Raw genomic sequence first — 23506 nt, 5'->3', positions numbered from 1 at the left:
GTGTCCTCCAGCAGGGCCAGGTGGGTGAGTGCGTCTCCTCCAGCAGGGCCATGGCGAGGTAGGTGCTCTTTCTCCTTCCTCCAATTCCGGATCTGAAATAAAAACAAAATAGTATTTACAAAAAATGAAAACTCCAGCATGGCCAGGTGGGTGCTCTACCTCCAGCAGTCAGGGCCAGATGGGTGCGCTTCCATTAGCAGGGGCAGGGGGTGCGCCTCCTCCGGCAGGGCTAGGTGGTTGCTCTTCCTCCAGCAGAGGCAGGGGTGCGCCTCCTCCGGCAGGGGCATGTGGATGCTCTTCCTCCAGCAGGCGCAGATGGGTGTGCCTCCTCCAGCAGGGCCAGGTGTGTGCTCCTTCGCCAGCAGTGGCAGAGGGTGTGCCTCCTCAGCAGGGCCAGTTGGGTGCGCCTCCTCCGGCAGGGGCAGGTGAGAGCTCTTCCTCCTCCGACAGGGGCAGGTGGGTGCTCTTCCTCCAGCAGCCAGGGCCATGTGGTTGCTCTTCCTCCAGTAGGGGCAGGTGGGTGCGCCTCCTCCAGCAGCCGGTCAGTTTTGCTTCCTCCAGGTCAGGGGCAGCTCCTCCAGTTCGCCGGCCAAGTCAGGGGTAGCTCCTCCAGTCGCCGGCCAGGTCAGGGGCAGCTCCTCCAGTCGCCGGTCAGGTCGCCTCCTCCAGGTCAGGGGCAGCTTCTCCAGTCGCCGGCCAGGTCAGGGGCAGCTTCTCCAGTCGCCGGCCAGGTCAGGGGCAGCTTCTCCAGTCGCCGGCCAGGTCAGGGGCAGCTTCTCCAGTCGCCGGCCAGGTCAGGGGCAGCTTCTCCAGTCGCCGGCCTGGTCAGGGGCAGCTCCTCCAGTCGCCTCCTCCAGGTTAGGAACAGGGGCCAGCCAGGTCGCCTCCTCCAGCAGCCAGCCAGGTCGCCTCCTCCAGCAGCCAGCCAGGTCGCCTCCTCCAGCAGCCAGCCAGGTCGCCTCCTCCAGCAGCCAGCCAGGTCGCCTCCTCCAGCAGCCAGCCAGGTCGCCTCCTCCAGCAGCCAGCCAGGTCGCCTCCTCCAGCAGCCAGCCAGGTCGCCTCCTCCAGCAGCCAGCCAGGTCGCCTCCTCCAGCAGCCAGCCAGGTCGCCTCCTCCAGCAGCCAGCCAGGTCGCCTCCTCCAGCAGCCAGCCAGGTCGCCTCCTCCAGCAGCCAGCCAGGTCGCCTCCTCCAGCAGCCAGCCAGGTCGCCTCCTCCAGCAGCCAGCCAGGTCGGCCCCTCCTGGTCAGGGGCGGGGGCAGGGGAGTGCGCCTCCTCCAGTCGCCGGCCAGTCCGGCCGGTCTCCCCGCCGAGGGGAAAGTGCCTGAGGGGTTGTGAATGTCCGCCTTATATAGGCTTAGCCAGTACTAGAGGTGGGGAACTTGGTAGTTTGAGAAAAACTATCGCTCGCTACCGATGGTGCCGACTATCGATAGTTCCCCACCTCTAGTCAGAACAGGTGGCGAATAATTAACCGATCTGAAATAAAAACAAACAATTAAATACAAAAAATTTTACCGCTTTACCTCCAGCAGGGTCAGGGCCAGGTAGGTGCGCCTCCTCCAGCAGTCAGGGCCAGGTGGGTGCGCCTCCTCCAGCAGTCAGGGCCAGGTGGGTGCGCCTCCTCCAGCAGTCAGGGCCAGGTGGGTGCGCCTCCTCCAGCAGGGTAAGGTGGGTGCGCCTCCTCCAGCAGGGTAAGGTGGGTGCGCAGCAGGGTAAGGTGGGCCAGCAGGGCCAGGTGGGTGGGTGCGTGTCCTCCAGCAGGGCCAGGTGGGTGAGTGCGTCTCCTCCAGCAGGGCCATGGCGAGGTAGGTGCTCTTTCTCCTTCCTCCAATTCCGGATCTGAAATAAAAACAAAATAGTATTTACAAAAAATGAAAACTCCAGCATGGCCAGGTGGGTGCTCTACCTCCAGCAGTCAGGGCCAGATGGGTGCGCTTCCATTAGCACGGGCAGGGGGTGCGCCTCCTCCGGCAGGGCTAGGTGGTTGCTCTTCCTCCAGCAGGGGCAGGGGTGCGCCTCCTCCGGCAGGGGCAGGTGGATGCTCTTCCTCCAGCAGGCGCAGATGGGTGTGCCTCCTCCAGCAGGGCCAGGTGTGTGCTCCTTCGCCAGCAGTGGCAAAGGGTGTGCCTCCTCAGCAGGGCCAGGTGGGTGCGCCTCCTCCGGCAGGGGCAGGTGAGAGCTCTTCCTCCTCCGGCAGGGGCAGGTGGGTGCTCTTCCTCCAGCAGCCAGGGCCAGGTGGGTGCGCCGCCTCCTCCTGCAGTGTAAGGTGGGTGCGCCTCCTCCAGCAGGGCAAGGTGGGCCAGCAGGGCCAGGTGGGTGGGTGCGTGTCCTCCAGCAGGGCCAGGTGGGTGGGTGCGTCTCCTCCAGCAGGGCCATGGCGAGGTAGGTGCTCTTTCTCCTTCCTCCAATTCCGGATCTGAAATAAAAACAAAATAGTATTTACAAAAAATGAAAACTCCAGCATGGCCAGGTGGATGCTCTTCCTCCAGCAGGCGCAGATGGGTGTGCCTCCTCCAGCAGGGCCAGGTGTGTGCTCCTTCGCCAGCAGTGGCAGAGGGTGTGCCTCCTCAGCAGGGCCAGGTGGGTGCGCCTCCTCCGGCAGGGGCAGGTGAGAGCTCTTCCTCCTCCGGCAGGGGCAGGTGGGTGCTCTTCCTCCAGCAGCCAGGGCCATGTGGTTGCTCTTCCTCCAGTAAGGGCAGGTGGGTGCGCCTCCTCCAGCAGCCGGCCAGGTCAGGGGCAGCTCCTCCAGTCGCCGGTCAGGTTGCCTCCTCCAGGTCAGGGGCAGCTCCTCCAGTCGCCGGTCAGGTCGCCTCCTCCAGGTCAGGGGCAGCTTCTCCAGTCGCCGGCCAGGTCAGGGGCAGCTTCTCCAGTCGCCGGCCAGGTCAGGGGCAGCTTCTCCAGTCGCCGGCCAGGTCAGGGGCAGCTCCTCCAGTCGCCGGCCAGGTCAGGGGCAGCTCCTCCAGTCGCCTCCTCCAGGTTAGGGGCAGGGGCCAGCCAGGTCGCCTCCTCCAGGTTAAGGGCAGGGGCCAGCCAGGTCGCCTCCTCCAGGTTAGGGGCAGGGGCCAGCCAGTCAGGTCACCTCCTCCAGCAGCCGGCCAGGTCGCCTCCTCCAGGTTAGGGAGCAGGGGCCAGCCAGGTCACCTCCTCCAGCAGCCAGGTCAGGGGCAGCTTCTCCAGTCGCCGGCCAGGTCAGGGGCAGCTTCTCCAGTCGCCGGCCAGGTCAGGGGCAGCTTCTCCAGTCGCCGGCCAGGTCAGGGGCAGCTTCTCCAGTCGCCGGCCTGGTCAGGGGCAGCTCCTCCAGTCGCCTCCTCCAGGTTAGGAACAGGGGCCAGCCAGGTCGCCTCCTCCAGCAGCCAGCCAGGTCGCCTCCTCCAGCAGCCAGCCAGGTCGCCTCCTCCAGCAGCCAGCCAGGTCGCCTCCTCCAGCAGCCAGCCAGGTCGCCTCCTCCAGCAGCCAGCCAGGTCGCCTCCTCCAGCAGCCAGCCAGGTCGCCTCCTCCAGCAGCCAGCCAGGTCGCCTCCTCCAGCAGCCAGCCAGGTCGCCTCCTCCAGCAGCCAGCCAGGTCGCCTCCTCCAGCAGCCAGCCAGGTCGCCTCCTCCAGCAGCCAGCCAGGTCGCCTCCTCCAGCAGCCAGCCAGGTCGCCTCCTCCAGCAGCCAGCCAGGTCGCCTCCTCCAGCAGCCAGCCAGGTCGCCTCCTCCAGCAGCCAGCCAGGTCGGCCCCTCCTGGTCAGGGGCGGGGGCAGGGGAGTGCGCCTCCTCCAGTCGCCGGCCAGTCCGGCCGGTCTCCCCGCCGAGGGGAAAGTGCCTGAGGGGTTGTGAATGTCCGCCTTATATAGGCTTAGCCAGTACTAGAGGTGGGGAACTTGGTAGTTTGAGAAAAACTATCGCTCGCTACCGATGGTGCCGACTATCGATAGTTCCCCACCTCTAGTCAGAACAGGTGGCGAATAATTAACCGATCTGAAATAAAAACAAACAATTAAATACAAAAAATTTTACCGCTTTACCTCCAGCAGGGTCAGGGCCAGGTAGGTGCGCCTCCTCCAGCAGTCAGGGCCAGGTGGGTGCGCCTCCTCCAGCAGTCAGGGCCAGGTGGGTGCGCCTCCTCCAGCAGTCAGGGCCAGGTGGGTGCGCCTCCTCCAGCAGGGTAAGGTGGGTGCGCCTCCTCCAGCAGGGTAAGGTGGGTGCGCAGCAGGGTAAGGTGGGCCAGCAGGGCCAGGTGGGTGGGTGCGTGTCCTCCAGCAGGGCCAGGTGGGTGAGTGCGTCTCCTCCAGCAGGGCCATGGCGAGGTAGGTGCTCTTTCTCCTTCCTCCAATTCCGGATCTGAAATAAAAACAAAATAGTATTTACAAAAAATGAAAACTCCAGCATGGCCAGGTGGCTGCTCTACCTCCAGCAGTCAGGGCCAGATGGGTGCGCTTCCATTAGCACGGGCAGGGGGTGCGCCTCCTCCGGCAGGGCTAGGTGGTTGCTCTTCCTCCAGCAGGGGCAGGGGTGCGCCTCCTCCGGCAGGGGCAGGTGGATGCTCTTCCTCCAGCAGGCGCAGATGGGTGTGCCTCCTCCAGCAGGGCCAGGTGTGTGCTCCTTCGCCAGCAGTGGCAAAGGGTGTGCCTCCTCAGCAGGGCCAGGTGGGTGCGCCTCCTCCGGCAGGGGCAGGTGAGAGCTCTTCCTCCTCCGGCAGGGGCAGGTGGGTGCTCTTCCTCCAGCAGCCAGGGCCAGGTGGGTGCGCCGCCTCCTCCTGCAGTGTAAGGTGGGTGCGCCTCCTCCAGCAGGGCAAGGTGGGCCAGCAGGGCCAGGTGGGTGGGTGCGTGTCCTCCAGCAGGGCCAGGTGGGTGGGTGCGTCTCCTCCAGCAGGGCCATGGCGAGGTAGGTGCTCTTTCTCCTTCCTCCAATTCCGGATCTGAAATAAAAACAAAATAGTATTTACAAAAAATGAAAACTCCAGCATGGCCAGGTGGGTGCTCTACCTCCAGCAGTCAGGGCCAGATGGGTGCGCTTCCATTAGCAGGGGCAGGGGGTGCGCCTCCTCCGGCAGGGCTAGGTGGTTGCTTTTCCTCCAGCAGGGGCAGGGGTGCGCCTCCTCCGGCAGGGGCAGGTGGATGCTCTTCCTCCAGCAGGCGCAGATGGGTGTGCCTCCTCCAGCAGGGCCAGGTGTGTGCTCCTTCGCCAGCAGTGGCAAAGGGTGTGCCTCCTCAGCAGGGCCAGGTGGGTGCGCCTCCTCCGGCAGGGGCAGGTGAGAGCTCTTCCTCCTCCGGCAGGGGCAGGTGGGTGCTCTTCCTCCAGCAGCCAGGGCCAGGTGGGTGCGTCGCCTCCTCCTGCAGTGTAAGGTGGGTGCGCCTCCTCCAGCAGGGCAAGGTGGGCCAGCAGGGCCAGGTGGGTGGGTGCGTGTCCTCCAGCAGGGCCAGGTGGGTGGGTGCGTCTCCTCCAGCAGGGCCATGGCGAGGTAGGTGCTCTTTCTCCTTCCTCCAATTCCGGATCTGAAATAAAAACAAAATAGTATTTACAAAAAATTAAAACTCCAGCATGGCCAGGTGGGTGCTCTACCTCCAGCAGTCAGGGCCAGATGGGTGCGCTTCCATTAGCAGGGGCAGGGGTGCGCCTCCTCCGGCAGGGGCAGGTGGATGCTCTTCCTCCAGCAGGCGCAGATGGGTGTGCCTCCTCCAGCAGGGCCAGGTGTGTGCTCCTTCGCCAGCAGTGGCAAAGGGTGTGCCTCCTCAGCAGGGCCAGGTGGGTGCGCCTCCTCCGGCAGGGGCAGGTGAGAGCTCTTCCTCCTCCGGCAGGGGCAGGTGGGTGCTCTTCCTCCAGCAGCCAGGGCCAGGTGGGTGCGCCGCCTCCTCCTGCAGTGTAAGGTGGGTGCGCCTCCTCCAGCAGGGCAAGGTGGGCCAGCAGGGCCAGGTGGGTGGGTGCGTGTCCTCCAGCAGGGCCAGGTGGGTGGGTGCGTCTCCTCCAGCAGGGCCATGGCGAGGTAGGTGCTCTTTCTCCTTCCTCCAATTCCGGATCTGAAATAAAAACAAAATAGTATTTACAAAAAATTCAAACTCCAGCATGGCCAGGTGGGTGCTCTACCTCCAGCAGTCAGGGCCAGATGGGTGCGCTTCCATTAGCAGGGGCAGGGGGTGCGCCTCCTCCGGCAGGGCTAGGTGGTTGCTTTTCCTCCAGCAGGGGCAGGGGTGCGCCTCCTCCGGCAGGGGCAGGTGGATGCTCTTCCTCCAGCAGGCGCAGATGGGTGTGCCTCCTCCAGCAGGGCCAGGTGTGTGCTCCTTCGCCAGCAGTGGCAAAGGGTGTGCCTCCTCAGCAGGGCCAGGTGGGTGCGCCTCCTCCGGCAGGGGCAGGTGAGAGCTCTTCCTCCTCCGGCAGGGGCAGGTGGGTGCTCTTCCTCCAGCAGCCAGGGCCAGGTGGGTGCGTCGCCTCCTCCTGCAGTGTAAGGTGGGTGCGCCTCCTCCAGCAGGGCAAGGTGGGCCAGCAGGGCCAGGTGGGTGGGTGCGTGTCCTCCAGCAGGGCCAGGTGGGTGGGTGCGTCTCCTCCAGCAGGGCCATGGCGAGGTAGGTGCTCTTTCTCCTTCCTCCAATTCCGGATCTGAAATAAAAACAAAATAGTATTTACAAAAAATGAAAACTCCAGCATGGCCAGGTGGATGCTCTTCCTCCAGCAGGCGCAGATGGGTGTGCCTCCTCCAGCAGGGCCAGGTGTGTGCTCCTTCGCCAGCAGTGGCAGAGGGTGTGCCTCCTCAGCAGGGCCAGGTGGGTGCGCCTCCTCCGGCAGGGGCAGGTGAGAGCTCTTCCTCCTCCGGCAGGGGCAGGTGGGTGCTCTTCCTCCAGCAGCCAGGGCCATGTGGTTGCTCTTCCTCCAGTAAGGGCAGGTGGGTGCGCCTCCTCCAGCAGCCGGCCAGGTCAGGGGCAGCTCCTCCAGTCGCCGGTCAGGTTGCCTCCTCCAGGTCAGGGGCAGCTCCTCCAGTCGCCGGTCAGGTCGCCTCCTCCAGGTCAGGGGCAGCTTCTCCAGTCGCCGGCCAGGTCAGGGGCAGCTTCTCCAGTCGCCGGCCAGGTCAGGGGCAGCTTCTCCAGTCGCCGGCCAGGTCAGGGGCAGCTCCTCCAGTCGCCGGCCAGGTCAGGGGCAGCTCCTCCAGTCGCCTCCTCCAGGTTAGGGGCAGGGGCCAGCCAGGTCGCCTCCTCCAGGTTAAGGGCAGGGGCCAGCCAGGTCGCCTCCTCCAGGTTAGGGGCAGGGGCCAGCCAGTCAGGTCACCTCCTCCAGCAGCCGGCCAGGTCGCCTCCTCCAGGTTAGGGAGCAGGGGCCAGCCAGGTCACCTCCTCCAGCAGCCAGGTCAGGGGCAGCTTCTCCAGTCGCCGGCCAGGTCAGGGGCAGCTTCTCCAGTCGCCGGCCAGGTCAGGGGCAGCTTCTCCAGTCGCCGGCCAGGTCAGGGGCAGCTTCTCCAGTCGCCGGCCTGGTCAGGGGCAGCTCCTCCAGTCGCCTCCTCCAGGTTAGGAACAGGGGCCAGCCAGGTCGCCTCCTCCAGCAGCCAGCCAGGTCGCCTCCTCCAGCAGCCAGCCAGGTCGCCTCCTCCAGCAGCCAGCCAGGTCGCCTCCTCCAGCAGCCAGCCAGGTCGCCTCCTCCAGCAGCCAGCCAGGTCGCCTCCTCCAGCAGCCAGCCAGGTCGCCTCCTCCAGCAGCCAGCCAGGTCGCCTCCTCCAGCAGCCAGCCAGGTCGCCTCCTCCAGCAGCCAGCCAGGTCGCCTCCTCCAGCAGCCAGCCAGGTCGCCTCCTCCAGCAGCCAGCCAGGTCGCCTCCTCCAGCAGCCAGCCAGGTCGCCTCCTCCAGCAGCCAGCCAGGTCGGCCCCTCCTGGTCAGGGGCGGGGGCAGGGGAGTGCGCCTCCTCCAGTCGCCGGCCAGTCCGGCCGGTCTCCCCGCCGAGGGGAAAGTGCCTGAGGGGTTGTGAATGTCCGCCTTATATAGGCTTAGCCAGTACTAGAGGTGGGGAACTTGGTAGTTTGAGAAAAACTATCGCTCGCTACCGATGGTGCCGACTATCGATAGTTCCCCACCTCTAGTCAGAACAGGTGGCGAATAATTAACCGATCTGAAATAAAAACAAACAATTAAATACAAAAAATTTTACCGCTTTACCTCCAGCAGGGTCAGGGCCAGGTGGGTGCGCCTCCTCCAGCAGTGTCAGGTGGGGTCACCTCCTCCAGCAGCCAGCCAGGTCACCTCCTCCAGCAGCCAGCCAGGTCACCTCCTCCAGCAGCCGGCCAGGTCGCCTCCTCCAGGTTAGGGGGCAGGGGCCAGCCAGGTCACCTCCTCCAGCAGCCGGCCAGGTCGCCTCCACCAGGTCAGGGGCAGGAGGTTGCGCCTCCTCCAGCAGCCAGCCAGGTTGCCTCCTCCAGTCGCCGGTCAGGTCATGGGGCACGGGGGTGCGCCTCCTCCAGTCGCCGGCCAGGTCGCCTCCTCCACGTTACGAACAGGGGCCAGCCAGGTCACCTCCTCCAGCAGCCAGCCAGGTCGCCTCCTCCAGGTTAGGGGCAGGGGCCAGCCAGGTCACCTCCTCCAGCAGCCATCCAGGACGCCTCCTCCAGCAGCCAGCCAGGTCGGCCCCTCCAGGTTAGGGGCAGGGGCCAGCCAGGTCGCCTCCTCCAGGTTAGGGCTCTTCCTCCAGCCGCCAGGGCCATGTGGTTGCTCTTCCTCAAGTAGGGCTAGGTGGGTGCGCCTCCTCCAGCAGCCGGCCAGGTCGCCTCCTCCAGCGGGGCCTGGTGGGTGCGCCTCCTCCAGCAGGGCCATGGCGAGGTAGGTGCTCTTTCTCCTTCCTCCAATTTCCGATCTGAAATAAAAACAAATTATTAATTACAAAAAATTAAAATGCTCCTCCTCCAGCATTGCCAGGTGGGTGCTCTACCTCCAGCAGTCAGGGCCAGGTAGGTGCGCCTCCTCCAGCACTCAGGGCCAGGTGGGTGCGCCTCCTCCAGCAGTCAGGGCCAGGTGGGTGCGCCTCCTCCAGCAGGGTAAGGTGGGTGCGCCTCCTCCAGCAGGGTAAGGTGGGTGCGCCTCCTCCAGCAGGGTAAGGTGGGGTAAGGTGGGCCAGCAGGGCCAGGTGGGTGGGTGCGTGTCCTCCAGCAGGGCCAGGTGGGTGAGTGCGTCTCCTCCAGCAGGGCCATGGCGAGGTAGGTGCTCTTTCTCCTTCCTCCAATTCCGGATCTGAAATAAAAACAAAATAGTATTTACAAAAAATGAAAACTCCAGCATGGCCAGGTGGGTGCTCTACCTCCAGCAGTCAGGGCCAGATGGGTGCGCTTCCATTAGCAGGGGCAGGGGGTGCGCCTCCTCCGGCAGGGCTAGGTGGTTGCTCTTCCTCCAGCAGAGGCAGGGGTGCGCCTCCTCCGGCAGGGGCATGTGGATGCTCTTCCTCCAGCAGGCGCAGATGGGTGTGCCTCCTCAGCAGTGGCAGAGGGTGTGCCTCCTCAGCAGGGCCAGGTGGGTGCGCCTCCTCCGGCAGGGGCAGGTGAGAGCTCTTCCTCCTCCGGCAGGGGCAGGTGGGTGCTCTTCCTCCAGCAGCCAGGGCCATGTGGTTGCTCTTCCTCCAGTAGGGGCAGGTGGGTGCGCCTCCTCCAGCAGCCGGTCAGTTTTGCCTCCTCCAGGTCAGGGGCAGCTTCTCCAGTCGCCGGCCAGGTCAGGGGCAGCTTCTCCAGTCGCCGGCCAGGTCAGGGGCAGCTTCTCCAGTCGCCGGCCTGGTCAGGGGCAGCTCCTCCAGTCGCCGGCCAGGTCAGGGGCAGCTCCTCCAGTCGCCGGTCAGGTCGCCTCCTCCAGGTCAGGGGCAGCTTCTCCAGTCGCCGGCCAGGTCAGGGGCAGCTTCTCCAGTCGCCGGCCAGGTCAGGGGCAGCTCCTCCAGTCGCCGGCCAGGTCAGGGGCAGCTCCTCCAGTCGCCGGTCAGGTCGCCTCCTCCAGGTCAGGGGCAGCTTCTCCAGTCGCCGGCCAGGTCAGGGGCAGCTTCTCCAGTCGCCGGCCAGGTCAGGGGCAGCTCCTCCAGTCGCCGGCCAGGTCAGCGGCAGCTCCTCCAGTCGCCTCCTCCAGGTTAGGAACAGGGGCCAGCCAGGTCGCCTCCTCCAGCAGCCAGCCAGGTCGCCTCCTCCAGCAGCCAGCCAGGTCGCCTCCTCCAGCAGCCAGCCAGGTCGCCTCCTCCAGCAGCCAGCCAGGTCGCCTCCTCCAGCAGCCAGCCAGGTCGCCTCCTCCAGCAGCCAGCCAGGTCGCCTCCTCCAGCAGCCAGCCAGGTCGCCTCCTCCAGCAGCCAGCCAGGTCGCCTCCTCCAGCAGCCAGCCAGGTCGCCTCCTCCAGCAGCCAGCCAGGTCGCCTCCTCCAGCAGCCAGCCAGGTCGCCTCCTCCAGCAGCCAGCCAGGTCGGCCCCTCCTGGTCAGGGGCGGGGGCAGGGGAGTGCGCCTCCTCCAGTCGCCGGCCAGTCCGGCCGGTCTCCCCGCCGAGGGGAAAGTGTCTGAGGGGTTGTGAATGTCCGCCTTATATAGGCTTAGCCAGTACTAGAGGTGGGGAACTTGGTAGTTTGAGAAAAACTATCGCTCGCTACCGATGGTGCCGACTATCGATAGTTCCCCACCTCTAGTCAGAACAGGTGGCGAATAATTAACCGATCTGAAATAAAAACAAACAATTAAATACAAAAAATTTTACCGCTTTACCTCCAGCAGGGTCAGGGCCAGGTAGGTGCGCCTCCTCCAGCAGTCAGGGCCAGGTGGGTGCGCCTCCTCCAGCAGTCAGGGCCAGGTGGGTGCGCCTCCTCCAGCAGTCAGGGCCAGGTGGGTGCGCCTCCTCCAGCAGGGTAAGGTGGGTGCGCCTCCTCCAGCAGGGTAAGGTGGGTGCGCAGCAGGGTAAGGTGGGCCAGCAGGGCCAGGTGGGTGGGTGCGTGTCCTCCAGCAGGGCCAGGTGGGTGAGTGCGTCTCCTCCAGCAGGGCCATGGCGAGGTAGGTGCTCTTTCTCCTTCCTCCAATTCCGGATCTGAAATAAAAACAAAATAGTATTTACAAAAAATGAAAACTCCAGCATGGCCAGGTGGGTGCTCTACCTCCAGCAGTCAGGGCCAGATGGGTGCGCTTCCATTAGCACGGGCAGGGGGTGCGCCTCCTCCGGCAGGGCTAGGTGGTTGCTCTTCCTCCAGCAGGGGCAGGGGTGCGCCTCCTCCGGCAGGGGCAGGTGGATGCTCTTCCTCCAGCAGGCGCAGATGGGTGTGCCTCCTCCAGCAGGGCCAGGTGTGTGCTCCTTCGCCAGCAGTGGCAGAGGGTGTGCCTCCTCAGCAGGGCCAGGTGGGTGCGCCTCCTCCGGCAGGGGCAGGTGAGAGCTCTTCCTCCTCCGGCAGGGGCAGGTGGGTGCTCTTCCTCCAGCAGCCAGGGCCATGTGGTTGCTCTTCCTCCAGTAAGGGCAGGTGGGTGCGCCTCCTCCAGCAGCCGGCCAGGTCAGGGGCAGCTCCTCCAGTCGCCGGTCAGGTTGCCTCCTCCAGGTCAGGGGCAGCTCCTCCAGTCGCCGGTCAGGTCGCCTCCTCCAGGTCAGGGGCAGCTTCTCCAGTCGCCGGCCAGGTCAGGGGCAGCTTCTCCAGTCGCCGGCCAGGTCAGGGGCAGCTCCTCCAGTCGCCGGCCAGGTCAGGGGCAGCTCCTCCAGTCGCCTCCTCCAGGTTAGGGGCAGGGGCCAGCCAGGTCGCCTCCTCCAGGTTAGGGGCAGGGGCCAGCCAGGTCGCCTCCTCCAGGTTAGGGGCAGGGGCCAGCCAGGTCACCTCCTCCAGGTTAGGGGCAGGGGTCAGCCAGGTCACCTCCTCCAGGTTAGGGGCAGGGGCCAGCCAGGTCACCTCCTCCAGGGGCCAGCCAGGTCACCTCCTCCAGGTTAGGGACAGGGGCCAGCCAAGTCATCTCCTCCAGGTTAGGGGCAGGGGCCAGCCAGGTCACCTCCTCCAGGGGCCAGCCAGGTCACCTCCTCCAGGGGCCAGCCAGGTCACCTCCTCCAGCAGCCTGCCGATCGCCTCCTCCAGGTTAGGGGCAGGGGCCAGCCAGGTCACCTCCTCCAGGTTAGGGGCAGGGGCCAGCCAGGTCACCTCCTCCAGGTTAGGGGCAGGGGCCAGCCAGGTCACCTCCTCCAGCAGCCAGCCAGGTCGCCTCCTCCAGCAGCCAGCCAGGTCGCCTCCTCCAGCAGCCAGCCAGGTCGCCTCCTCCAGCAGCCAGCCAGGTCGCCTCCTCCAGCAGCCAGCCAGGTCGCCTCCTCCAGCAGCCAGCCAGGTCGGCCCCTCCTGGTCAGGGGCGGGGGCAGGGGAGTGCGCCTCCTCCAGTCGCCGGCCAGTCCGGCCGGTCTCCCCGCCGAGGGGAAAGTGCCTGAGGGGTTGTGAATGTCCGCCTTATATAGGCTTAGCCAGTACTAGAGGTGGGGAACTTGGTAGTTTGAGAAAAACTATCGCTCGCTACCGATGGTGCCGACTATCGATAGTTCCCCACCTCTAGTCAGAACAGGTGGCGAATAATTAACCGATCTGAAATAAAAACAAACAATTAAATACAAAAAATTTTCCCGCTTTACCTCCAGCAGGGTCAGGGCCAGGTGGGTGCGCCTCCTCCAGCAGTGTCAGGTGGGGTCACCTCCTCCAGCAGCCAGCCAGGTCACCTCCTCCAGCAGCCAGCCAGGTCGCCTCCTCCAGGTTAGGGGCAGGGGCCAGCCAGGTCACCTCCTCCAGCAGCCATCCAGGACGCCTCCTCCAGCAGCCAGCCAGGTCGGCCCCTCCAGGTTAGGGGCAGGGGCCAGCCAGGTCGCCTCCTCCAGGTTAGGGCTCTTCCTCCAGCCGCCAGGGCCATGTGGTTGCTCTTCCTCAAGTAGGGCTAGGTGGGTGCGCCTCCTCCAGCAGCCGGCCAGGTCGCCTCCTCCAGCGGGGCCTGGTGGGTGCGCCTCCTCCAGCAGGGCCATGGCGAGGTAGGTGCTCTTTCTCCTTCCTCCAATTTCCGATCTGAAATAAAAACAAATTATTAATTACAAAAAATTAAAATGCTCCTCCTCCAGCATTGCCAGGTGGGTGCTCTACCTCCAGCAGTCAGGGCCAGGTAGGTGCGCCTCCTCCAGCACTCAGGGCCAGGTGGGTGCGCCTCCTCCAGCACTCAGGGCCAGGTGGGTGCGCCTCCTCCAGCAGTCAGGGCCAGGTGGGTGCGCCTCCTCCAGCAGGGTAAGGTGGGTGCGCCTCCTCCAGCAGGGTAAGGTGGGGTAAGGTGGGCAAGGTGGGCCAGCAGGGCAAGGTGGGCCAGCAGGGCCAGGTGGATGGGTGCGTCTCCTCCAGCAGGGCCATGGCGAGGTAGGTGCTCTTTCTCCTTCCTCCAATTCCGGATCTGAAATAAAAACAAAATAGTATTTACAAAAAATTCAAACTCCAGCATGGCCAGGTGGGTGCTCTACCTCCAGCAGTCAGGGCCAGATGGGTGCGCTTCCATTAGCAGGGGCAGGGGGTGCGCCTCCTCCGGCAGGGCTAGGTGGTTGCTCTTCCTCCAGCAGGGGCAGGGGTGCGCCTCCTCCGGCAGGGGCAGGTGGATGCTCCTTCGCCAGCAGTGGCAGAGGGTGTGCCTCCTCAGCAGGGCCAGGTGGGCCAGCAGGGCCAGGTGGGTGGGTGCGTGTCCTCCAGCAGGGCCAGGTGGGTGGGTGCGTCTCCTCCAGCAGGGCCATGGCGAGGTAGGTGCTCTTTCTCCTTCCTCCAATTCCGGATCTGAAATAAAAACAAAATAGTATTTACAAAAAATTAAAACTCCAGCATGGCCAGGTGGGTGCTCTACCTCCAGCAGTCAGGGCCAGATGGGTGCGCTTCCATTAGCAGGGGCAGGGGGTGCGCCTCCTCCGGAAGGGCTAGGTGGTTGCTCTTCCTCCAGCAGGGGCAGGGGTGCGCCTCCTCCGGCAGAAGCAGGTGGATGCTCTTCCTCCAGCAGGCGCAGATGGGTGTGCCTCCTCCAGCAGGGCCAGGTGTGTGCTCCTTCGCCAGCAGTGGCAGAGGGTGTGCCTCCTCAGCAGGGCCAGGTGGGTGCGCCTCCTCCGGCAGGGGCAGGTGAGAGCTCTTCCTCCTCCGGCAGGGGCAGGTGGGTGCTCTTCCTCCTCCGGCAGGGCTAGGTGGTTGCTCTTCCTCCAGCAGGGCCAGGTGTGTGCTCCTTCGCCAGCAGTGGCAGAGGGTGTGCCTCCTCAGCAGGGCCAGGTGGGTGCGCCTCCTCCGGCAGGGGCAGTTGAGAGCTCTTCCTCCTCCGGCAGGGGCAGGTGGGTGCTCTTCCTCCAGCAGCCAGGGCCATGTGGTTGCTCTTCCTCCAGTAGGGGGCAGGTGGGTGCGCCTCCTCCAGCAGCCGGTCAGTTTTGCCTCCTCCAGTTCGCCGGCCAGGTCAGGGGCAGCTCCTCCAGTCGCCGGCCAGGTCAGGGGCAGCTCCTCCAGTCGCCGGCCAGGTCAGGGGCAGCTCCTCCAGTCGCCGGCCAGGTCAGGGGCAGCTCCTCCAGTCGCCGGCCAGGTCAGGGGCAGCTCCTCCAGTCGCCGGTCAGGTTGCCTCCTCCAGGTCAGGGGCAGCTCCTCCAGTCGCCGGTCAGGTCGCCTCCTCCAGGTCAGGGGCAGCTTCTCCAGTCGCCGGCTAGGTCAGGGGCAGCTTCTCCAGTCGCCGGCCAGGTCAGGGGCAGCTTCTCCAGTCGCCGGCCAGATCAGGGGCAGGGGCCAGCCAGGTCGCCTCCTCCAGCAGCCAGCCAGGTCGCCTCCTCCAGCAGCCAGCCAGGTCGCCTCCTCCAGCAGCCAGCCAGGTCGGCGCCTCCCGGTCAGGGGCGGGGGCAGGGGAGTGCGCCTCCTCCAGTCGCCGGCCAGTCCGGCCGGTCTCCCCGCCGAGGGGAAAGTGCCTGAGGGGTTGTGAATGTCCGCCTTATATAGGCTTAGCCAGTACTAGAGGTGGGGAACTTGGTAGTTTGAGAAAAACTATCGCTCGCTACCGATGGTGCCGACTATCGATAGTTCCCCACCTCTAGTCAGAACAGGTGGCGAATAATTAACCGATCTGAAATAAAAACAAACAATTAAATACAAAAAATTTTACCGCTTTACCTCCAGCAGGGTCAGGGCCAGGTGGGTGCGCCTCCTCCAGCAGTGTCAGGTGGGGTCACCTCCTCCAGCAGTGTCAGGTGGGGTCACCTCCTCCAGCAGCCAGCCGATCGCCTCCTTCAGGTTAGGGGCAGGGGCCAGCCAGGTCACCTCCTCCAGCAGCCGGCCAGGTCGCCTCCTCCAGGTTAGGGGGCAGGGGCCAGCCAGGTCACCTCCTCCAGCAGCCAGCCAGGTCGCCTCCTCCAGTCGCCGGTCAGGTCATGGGCCCCGGGGGTGCGCCTCCTCCAGTCGCCTCCTCCAGCAGCCAGCCAGGTCGGCCCCTCCAGGTTAGGGGCAGGGGCCAGCCAGGTCGCCTCCTCCAGGTTAGGGCTCTTCCTCCAGCCGCCAGGGCCATGTGGTTGCTCTTCCTCAAGTAGGGCTAGGTGGGTGCGCCTCCTCCAGCAGCCGGCCAGGTCGCCTCCTCCAGCGGGGTCTGGTGGGTGCGCCTCCTCCAGCAGGGCCATGGCGAGGTAGGTGCTCTTTCTCCTTCCTTCAATTTCCGATCTGAAATAAAAACAAATTATTAATTACAAAAAATTAAAATGCTCCTCCTCCAGCATTGCCAGGTGGGTGCTCTTCCTCCTCCGGCAGGGGCAGGTGAGAGCTCTTCCTCCTCCGGCAGGGCTAGGTGGTTGCTCTTCCTCCAGCAGGGCCAGGTGTGTGCTCCTTCGCCAGCAGTGGCAGAGGGTGTGCCTCCTCAGCAGGGCCAGGTGGGTGCGCCTCCTCCGGCAGGGGCAGGTGAGAGCTCTTCCTCCTCCGGCAGGGGCAGGTGAGAGCTCTTCCTCCTCCGGCAGGGGCAGGTGGGTGCTCTTCCTCCAGCAGCCAGGGCCATGTGGTTGCTCTTCCTCCAGTAGGGGGCAGGTGGGTGCGCCTCCTCCAGCAGCCGGTCAGTTTTGCCTCCTCCAGTTCGCCGGCCAGGTCAGGGGCAGCTCCTCCAGTCGCCGGCCAGGTCAGGGGCAGCTCCTCCAGTCGCCGGCCAGGTCAGGGGCAGCTCCTCCAGTCGCCGGTCAGGTTGCCTCCTCCAGGTCAGGGGCAGCTCCTCCAGTCGCCGGTCAGGTCGCCTCCTCCAGGTCAGGGGCAGCTTCTCCAGTCGCCGGCTAGGTCAGGGGCAGCTTCTCCAGTCGCCGGCCAGGTCAGGGGCAGCTTCTCCAGTCGCCGGCCAGGTCAGGGGCAGCTTCTCCAGTCGCCGGCCAGGTCAGGGGCAGCTTCTCCAGTCGCCGGCCAGGTCAGGGGCAGCTCCTCCAGTCGCCTCCTCCAGGTTAGGGGCAGGGGCCAGCCAGGTCACCTCCTCCAGGTTAGGGGCAGGGGCCAGCCAGGTCGCCTCCTCCAGCAGCCAGACGATCGCCTCCTCCAGGTTAGGGGCAGGGGCCAGCCAGGTCGCCTCCCCTCCAGCAGCCAGCCAGGTCGCCTCCTCCAGCAGCCAGCCAGGTCGCCCCCTCCAGCAGCCAGCCAGGTCGCCTCCTCCAGCAGCCAGCCAGGTCGCCTCCTCCAGCAGCCAGCCAGGTCGCCTCCTCCAGCAGCCAGCCAGGTCGCCTCCTCCAGCAGCCAGCCAGGTCGCCTCCTCCAGCAGCCAGCCAGGTCGCCTCCTCCAGCAGCCAGCCAGGTCGCCTCCTCCAGCAGCCAGCCAGGTCGCCTCCTCCAGCAGCCAGCCAGGTCGCCTCCTCCAGCAGCCAGCCAGGTCGCCTCCTCCAGCAGCCAGCCAGGTCGCCTCCTCCAGCAGCCAGCCAGGTCGCCTCCTCCAGCAGCCAGCCAGGTCGCCTCCTCCAGCAGCCAGCCAGGTCGCCTCCTCCAGCAGCCAGCCAGGTCGCCTCTTCCAGCAGCCAGCCAGGTCGCCTCCTCCAGCAGCCAGCCAGGTCGCCTCCTCCAGCAGCCAGCCAGGTCGCCTCCTCCAGCAGCCAGCCAGGTCGCCTCCTCCAGCAGCCAGCCAGGTCGCCTCCTCCAGAAGCCAGCCAGGTCGCCTCCTCCAGCAGCCAGCCAGGTCGCCTCCTCCAGCAGCCAGCCAGGTCGCCTCCTCCAGTCGCCGGTCAGGTCATGGGGCCCGGGGGTGCGCCTCCTCCAGTCGCCTCCTCCAGCAGCCAGCCAGGTCGGCCCCTCCAGGTTAGGGGCAGGGGCCAGCCAGGTCGCCTCCCCTCCAGCAGCCAGCCAGGTCGCCTCCTCCAGCAGCCAGCCAGGTCGCCTCCTCCAGCAGCCGGCCAGGTCACCTCCTCCAGCAGAGCCAGGTGTGTGCTCCTCCGCCAGCAGTGGCAGGGGTGTGCCTCCTCAGCAGGTGGGTGCGCCTCCTCCGTCAGGGGCAGGTGAGAGCTCTTCCTCCTCCGGCAGGGGCAGGTGGGTGTGCCTTTTCCGGCAGGGGCAGGTGGGTGCGCCTCCTCCACCAGCAGGGCCAGGTGTGTGCGCCGCCTCCTCCTCCAGCAGGGCCAGGTGGGTGCGCCTTCTCCATCAGCAGGGCCAGATGGGTGCGCCTCCTCCAGCAGGGCCATGGCGAGGTAGGTGCTCTTTCTCTTTCCTCCAATTCCCGATCTGATGTAAAAACAAATTATTAAATACAAAAAATTAAAATGCTCTTCCTCCAGCATTGCCAGGTGGGTGCTCTACCTCCAGGAGTCAGGGCCAGGTTGGTGCGCCTCCTTCCGCGTGGGTGCGCCTCCTCCTCTAGCAGGCAGGGTCAGGTGGGTGCGCCTCCTCCAGAAGGGCAAGGTGGGTGCGCTTCCATCAGCAGGGGCAGGGGGTGCTCTTCCTCCCAAGTGAGCAGGCCCAAGTGGGTGCGCCTCCTCCAGCAGGGCCAAGTGGGTGCGTCTCCTCCAGCAGGGCCAGGTGGGTTCCCTCCCTCCGGCAGGGGTTGCTCCTTCTCCAGCAGGGGCAGGGGGTTGCTCTTCCTCCAGCAGGGCTAGGTGGGTGCGTATATTATTAAACACAGCCTTCCGATTTTCAACTGGGATACATTAAAGGAATCTAGGAACCGTTCCCCATCGATCCCCATCAACACCTTGCCGCCACGGTTTTGATACATTTTTTGGCTCCATTCAGAATTTGTTAAATATGCTTTTCCAAGGTTTTGTGAAACTTTTTAAGGCTGTATAATTATTAACCGTCAACCGATTTTTATGTGGCATACTTTTGGTTACCTAATTACTGAATGGTTATCATGGTTTGGCTCCTTAGCTAAGACAACCACCAATTTTGCTGTGAAATTATAAAATAATTTATACAAGAAACAGTTATGTTTATATGTTTGTTTGTTTTAATGTTTTAAAAGATGAATATGTGTTTTAAAAGAAAAATATATAGTATTAAAATAGTTGAATAAAACGCTTTACATTTAGTCTTCATTTATTTTATATGTTTCTATAAGTTTTTAATATGTTAACTGTTACGTTGACTGCAGACTCTGTAAAGCTCAACTTGACAGAAATCAGCTGATGATCATATGGCATTTAAGCTTTCGATCCAACTGGAAGAAGAAGCTTTTGCGCGTCAAAACTTATTATTTGTGCAATTGTGTTTTTTGTTTAATGTTTGTAGATTATGGATTAAGAGATAATGGACCTGTAAGTACAGCAAACGATGATCGACAGGCAGATGAAACTTTGGACTTTGAGGGTATTACTTTGGGAGTACCGTAAATACCAAATGCTAACCTGCCCCCCTTATACTAACAAGTTGGGGGAAATGCACACAAACGAGGCCTAAATACTGGGTGAATGTTGACTTTTTGATGTTGAACTGGGAAGAGGAACTAGACAATGGTTGGCAAACATAATAAGTTGGCTAAACCCCCTTCACCGGATTAGCATCTCTACTAATGGTGGGTGGCACAAGCTTTATGTTTGGGATACAAAGGTTGCCTAAAATAAATTGAAATTTGAGAGGCATTAACCCTTCAAAAAGTGTTGATTTATTCCATAAAACGCAAGCCAAACACCTTCTTTTATCGCCACGATCTGATCTGATCCATAATCCCCCAAAACCCGAAATCCAAATCCATTTCAACACACTCAAAATTCAAATGAGGAGGAAAACGGGGCAGAAGAAGTAGTTCAAGTTTTGTATGCCACAACGGGAGACTCCGTTTCCGCGTACAACAAACCGAAGTAATCACTGGTAATTATATACCATATATGTATACCCCAACTACACCTACGCAACTCCAGTCGCTCGTGCATAAGTTATAGGCCTCCAGCTGCGATGCGGAAATATCGCTTTTTAACCAAATGAACTGGCCAAGTAAGACACATACAATCAAAATCAAAAACAAAACCAAAACGAAACCAAAAACCTAATTAAAAGTCAATTTCAATTTCAGTCATTAACCGAAAACTGAAAACCGGCGGGCACACAAATAGTTTGTGACACACTTTTGGTATGACACTTGGTCTACCACTTGGACCGCCCTCCCTTCTTAGCCACCTTGTGGCAACGGAATTATAAATCACAAAATGTTATTTTTCTTGACCATTCACCGGTCACCCACATTCGGGTCTCCCTCTTCGTTGTACGGTTTTTAATGGGCTAGACGACAGCCCAGCAACAAAAAACTGGTAACTGGAGTCAAGTTAACACCATTTGCATTATGTAAGGAGCTTAAACAATATTTTTGGCCCTCATATATATGTATGTTTCTTTGTTGCGGGCTGTGGGTTGTGGGAAGTGTCCACTAATTAATATGCAACTAAATAATTTACAATGTGACGCGAATTTCATGCAAAATATTAGCAGAAATACGAGACTGTCGGCGAAAAGAGGGCCATTCATAAACGAGAAATTATTTAATTAACTGGACTGGAGGATGTTGAGAAATTGTCTTTAATAAATTGCGCAAATTTAATTTATTTACGAGGTGGGATGACTACATTTCAAGGACCTCAAATGCTCTTAACAGAGATTTCTTACAACATGTTTTTTTAGGAAACTCATTAAAACAATCCTTTAATTTCTAGGGACTCTTTTAGAATTTTTTAAGGTAGAATTTTATTTATTCTTCACAAAGAACCTCTTTAAGTTGAAGAGCCAACGTCCAGAGACAAAAAGCAGAGTAACCGAATCAGCAAAATGTCAGAAGGTCTCTCAAGGTGTCTGGCTCTGGTCTCGAAAAACCGGTAGATCTCGTCTCCATCGTCGAATCTCCATGGAGAAGAGTCTTCTGCGAAATCTTCTTGTCCATTTGCCGGCCGACCTGTCAGATTCAATTCTCCTCCATCCTCCAGTCTCCGGTCTCCGGCCAGTCACGGTTGATTTTATGCGACAGTTCAACTTCAGCATTTGCCATTTTTTTGCAGGAAGCGTCTCGACTCGGCTCCATCCCCCAAAATGCTCCCCCCGCCCCGCCGTTGAAGGCTATTCATATTACCATATTGGCAACTGGTTTTTGAATATTTTTTTTAAAAAGACCCACTGCAGTTTGGGATTTGTTTTCTGTTTCGCATGCGTTTTGAAATTAATGCAAAACATTTCTGCGATCTGGCAGCCGGAGGCTCAATTCCCAGTGCCGGGGCTACCGAACAGGTTGGAGTTAAAGTTGATTTGTGTGCTTAGTATAATTGCTGCGATTATCGAGTCGGCGAAGAGGAGTCGCAGTCGTCGGTTCGTAGTCGTTTGCGTTAAGCGATTGTCAAGTGTATTCAAATCCGAAAGATGCAATCTCCCCCATGGAGGAGCTTGAATGGGGTTTGTCTCGTCTTGGCGAATGGCGAATGCCAGTGGCGTGGGCCAGTCAGAGGGGGATCTGCGATATGAATCAAAATTTGAATAATCGTCACTACCAAGGCTGAACTAGCTGGTGGAGTGCGCGTCACAGGTGACTGATCTTTGATCCATTTTGATTGGATCTCTTGAAGACTTGTGAGTCGAAAATGGATTGACCGACAAGTGGGATTAGAGCCGTTCATTACCAAGGTCATGGGGGAGTTGAGTAAGTGATTGGACACTTTAAAATTTATTAACATCGTATAAGGTCAATGTTTCAGTCAAAAGTGTAATAAACGTTGATGAGTTTATTTTGGGAACACACGAAATCAATCGACTTGACGAGTTTTGAGTGGAAATTGCCAATGAGTTACTGGTTGTATTTTCGCATATTAAAGAGTATTAATTATTTATGTAGAAAATAGCAAAATGTCTTCAGTACATCATATTTTTTCATTAACCTTTAACATATATTTTTTATTACAAAACCTGGACTTGATTCCAAGGTTTCCCCGGACAAATTTGATCTTGTTTCCCGTCCCCACCATCTATCTGTTTCGAATTAAATATTCAATTTAGCCCAACACCAATTTTCTATGCAAATCGAGTAATCTGACCTGCCCCAAGACCCACGAGATATCCATCCCATCGATCTACCATTTCGGTCACACCTTGTGCTCCAGTTTTTTGGATCACTTTTTCGCAATCCAATTTGTTTACCCTTTCGTTCATCTTTTTGTGTCTCTCTAATTAATTTTGCGATCAAATTAAAACGAAATTTGTTTGTCTGGCATTTCAGGGAGCTGAAAACTGAAGACCGAAGCCGAAAATGATTTTAAATCTCTGAAAACAACGGCGCTGAGAAAGAAAGAAAGGCCACAAAGGCCCCCTGAAAGACAGAGCCGTGCTGCTCCACAAAAATTAGCATAATTAAGGTGCCTACCCAATGGCTGACCATTGAGAGATATCGAGAAATAGACGCACTTTTGTGCCGCGATCATCAACACTATCAAATGCAAATGAGCCCACATCGACGGAGGCGACATCACTCAAGAGCCGAAAGCCAGACTCCAAAACTTTGAGCTAACCATTGCATAATAGGGCCCAGGCTGCGCCAGCTAACCGAACACGACCTCATTTACAAAATCGCAAGCTTTGATCAAACAGAAACTACACAACAAAACTACAAAAATAAATAAATAAAACCAAAAACTACACAAAAGACTCCAACTTTTGCATGACGTATACGCAACGTGGGCCGCAGTAATGGATCTAATGGAGCTGCTGCATCAGCTGGCCTGGAATGCTTTCGATATCTTCAAGATCTACATTAAGTTCGCTCTGCTGACGCTGGTCTTCTACCTCATAGCCGAGTGGTACATCCTCCGGTATGGAGCCGAGCTGGAGGCCCAGCTGGACGCCCACCTGGCGGAGGGGGCACCGCTGCAGGGGCAGTCCCCCGGGGAGCGGCCCGAATCGAACAGCACATTGAGCAAGGTGCTGCGATTTGTGGTGAACTTCTTCATCCTATAATCGAGTGACTGATCGGACCGGGCCACTCAATCGAAACGCACTCACTCAATCACAAGCTCATGGCGGCAAGGTCAATCTCATCGCAGCTGAATCGGTTTATTGGATTTTGTGCTTTTATTTCGCGGAATTGCAATTCGTTTCAGCTACCACATCTCAAGGCCCCTCCCCGTCAAGAGAATGTAACCGACCACTTTTGATACAATCGAACCAGTTGCATTTAACAACAAAAAACAGAAAAACTAACTCAAAAGCCACCAAGTAAACACAATCTTTATATGTAATAAACAATAACAATAAGGAGCTGAACAAAAAAACAAGTTAGGCGACTTTTTATTTCGAAGGGTACCAAGGGGGAGCTATATGAGAAATATACTTAGGAGCTCTTGAGTAAGCAAATAAGAATAACTCGGAAAAAAGGGTGAGGTTGTCACGTATTTGGGCTAATTACTGAATAAGCCAGCAAGAATTTGGAAGTTAAAAAGTTGAGCACACTTAAGGATATGCAAATTGTTGTTAAAGAATTTCTTTGAAGAGCCAATTATCATAAAAGATTTATATTCCATTCCAATCCTTGTTACTTTTCAGTTACCACCTCTTTGTGAAATGCATAAAATTTGCACCAAATTGCAGTTTTTATCAGGAGTTATCTAAAGCAGTGGACTGGGGAGTGGGGATCTATTGATCTGGCTGTTTGAGGTTTGTCGACCAGTTAAGTAGTAGTTACAACACGTAGTAAGCTACCTGCCACCAAAGTGGAATACCGGTTCAACAAACCGTCGACCCACACAACCGATCACGAAAAAAATAAAAAACAGACACATCGGACTCGGTAGCCAGGCGACACGGTGCTCTCATTCTCATACGAGCCAGATACAGATACGGATACATTTACAAGATATAGGGGGGGGAAGACACAGATACTTAGATACATAGATACACAGATACCTAAATCTGAAACCGAAGGGGCATGCCGCATGCGTTTGTTGCAAGATGTGAGGCACACGCCGTTAGAGATAAAAAAAAGGCACTCGACACTCGACAATTCCGCATGCTACAGATACTCGTATCTGTATCTTACGGATGGCGGCCCAGAGCCCGGCTATGTTCCAATTTGAATATGTTACCAAGTCGTTACCAAGTCAGCCGTCTAAGCGGTAAGTTCAGTTCAGTTGAGTTAACTCGAGTGGAGTTTA

The 23506-nt window shown here is 59.8% G+C and overlaps 4 protein-coding genes across 6 annotated transcripts; 1 reads left to right on the top strand and 3 right to left on the bottom strand.

Annotated features, from left to right (window-relative positions):
* Nucleotides 1-1391: 1391 nt before the first annotated feature.
* LOC123257083 (skin secretory protein xP2-like) lies at nt 1392-2392 on the bottom strand. 2 transcript variants are annotated; one of them, XR_006507019.1, is made up of 3 exons: nt 1908-2392; nt 1525-1840; nt 1460-1477 (listed from the first exon to the last, which is right to left on the bottom strand). XR_006507019.1 is itself a non-coding variant. In XM_044714575.1 (2 exons), exons 1-2 carry the CDS (start codon nt 2375-2377, stop codon nt 1600-1602), a joined length of 711 nt encoding a protein of 236 aa, XP_044570510.1. In that variant the 5' UTR covers nt 2378-2392; the 3' UTR covers nt 1392-1599. The 2 variants fall into 2 exon arrangements, 1 of the variants encoding a protein (XP_044570510.1); XM_044714575.1 differs by having other exon boundaries at nt 1392-1840.
* A 1482-nt stretch (nt 2393-3874) lies between these two features.
* Nucleotides 3875-5275, bottom strand: LOC123257082. Its single transcript, XM_044714574.1, has 3 exons — nt 4968-5275; nt 4391-4900; nt 3875-4323 (listed from the first exon to the last, which is right to left on the bottom strand). The coding sequence occupies exons 1-3, from the start codon at nt 5000-5002 to the stop codon at nt 4083-4085; spliced, it is 786 nt and encodes a 261-aa protein (XP_044570509.1). The 5' UTR covers nt 5003-5275; the 3' UTR covers nt 3875-4082.
* Nucleotides 5276-5438: 163 nt separating this feature from the next.
* LOC123257081 lies at nt 5439-6374 on the bottom strand. Its single transcript, XM_044714573.1, has 3 exons — nt 6067-6374; nt 5545-5999; nt 5439-5477 (listed from the first exon to the last, which is right to left on the bottom strand). Exons 1-2 carry the CDS (start codon nt 6099-6101, stop codon nt 5579-5581), a joined length of 456 nt encoding a protein of 151 aa, XP_044570508.1. The 5' UTR covers nt 6102-6374; the 3' UTR covers nt 5439-5477; nt 5545-5578.
* A 12134-nt stretch (nt 6375-18508) lies between these two features.
* On the top strand, nt 18509-22630 carry LOC6493348. 2 transcript variants are annotated; one of them, XM_001957535.3, is made up of 2 exons: nt 18509-18646; nt 21580-22630. In XM_001957535.3, the coding sequence occupies exon 2, from the start codon at nt 22047-22049 to the stop codon at nt 22311-22313; it is 267 nt and encodes an 88-aa protein (XP_001957571.1). In that variant the 5' UTR covers nt 18509-18646; nt 21580-22046; the 3' UTR covers nt 22314-22630. The 2 variants fall into 2 exon arrangements, with proteins under 2 accessions (XP_001957571.1, XP_044570507.1); XM_044714572.1 differs by lacking the exon at nt 18509-18646 and adding an exon at nt 19912-21006.
* Nucleotides 22631-23506: the final 876 nt, after the last annotated feature.

This window comes from Drosophila ananassae, chromosome 2R (assembly GCF_017639315.1).
Source record: "Drosophila ananassae strain 14024-0371.13 chromosome 2R, ASM1763931v2, whole genome shotgun sequence".
NCBI lineage: Eukaryota > Metazoa > Arthropoda > Insecta > Diptera > Drosophilidae > Drosophila > Drosophila ananassae.
The sequence above is the reverse complement of the archived record's forward strand: the minus strand, read 5'-3'. Positions and strand labels throughout refer to the sequence as shown.

Coding starts and splice junctions, on each gene's coding strand:
- LOC123257082 (XM_044714574.1), bottom strand. CDS start 5,002: ATGGAAGCGCACCCATCTGGCCCTGACTGCTGGAG. Junction 4,901..4,967: donor TCTGGCCCTGACTGCTGGAG/GTAGAGCACCCA, acceptor TTTTTATTTCAG/ATCCGGAATTGGAGGAAGGA. Junction 4,324..4,390: donor TCTGGCCCTGACTGCTGGAG/GTAGAGCAGCCA, acceptor TTTTTATTTCAG/ATCCGGAATTGGAGGAAGGA.
- LOC123257083 (XM_044714575.1), bottom strand. CDS start 2,377: ATGGCCCTGCTGGAGGAGACGCACCCACCCACCTGGCCCTGCTGGAGG. Junction 1,841..1,907: donor TCTGGCCCTGACTGCTGGAG/GTAGAGCACCCA, acceptor TTTTTATTTCAG/ATCCGGAATTGGAGGAAGGA.
- LOC123257081 (XM_044714573.1), bottom strand. CDS start 6,101: ATGGAAGCGCACCCATCTGGCCCTGACTGCTGGAG. Junction 6,000..6,066: donor TCTGGCCCTGACTGCTGGAG/GTAGAGCACCCA, acceptor TTTTTATTTCAG/ATCCGGAATTGGAGGAAGGA.
- LOC6493348 (XM_001957535.3), top strand. CDS start 22,047: ATGGATCTAATGGAGCTGCTGCATCAGCTGGCCTGGAATGCTTTCGAT.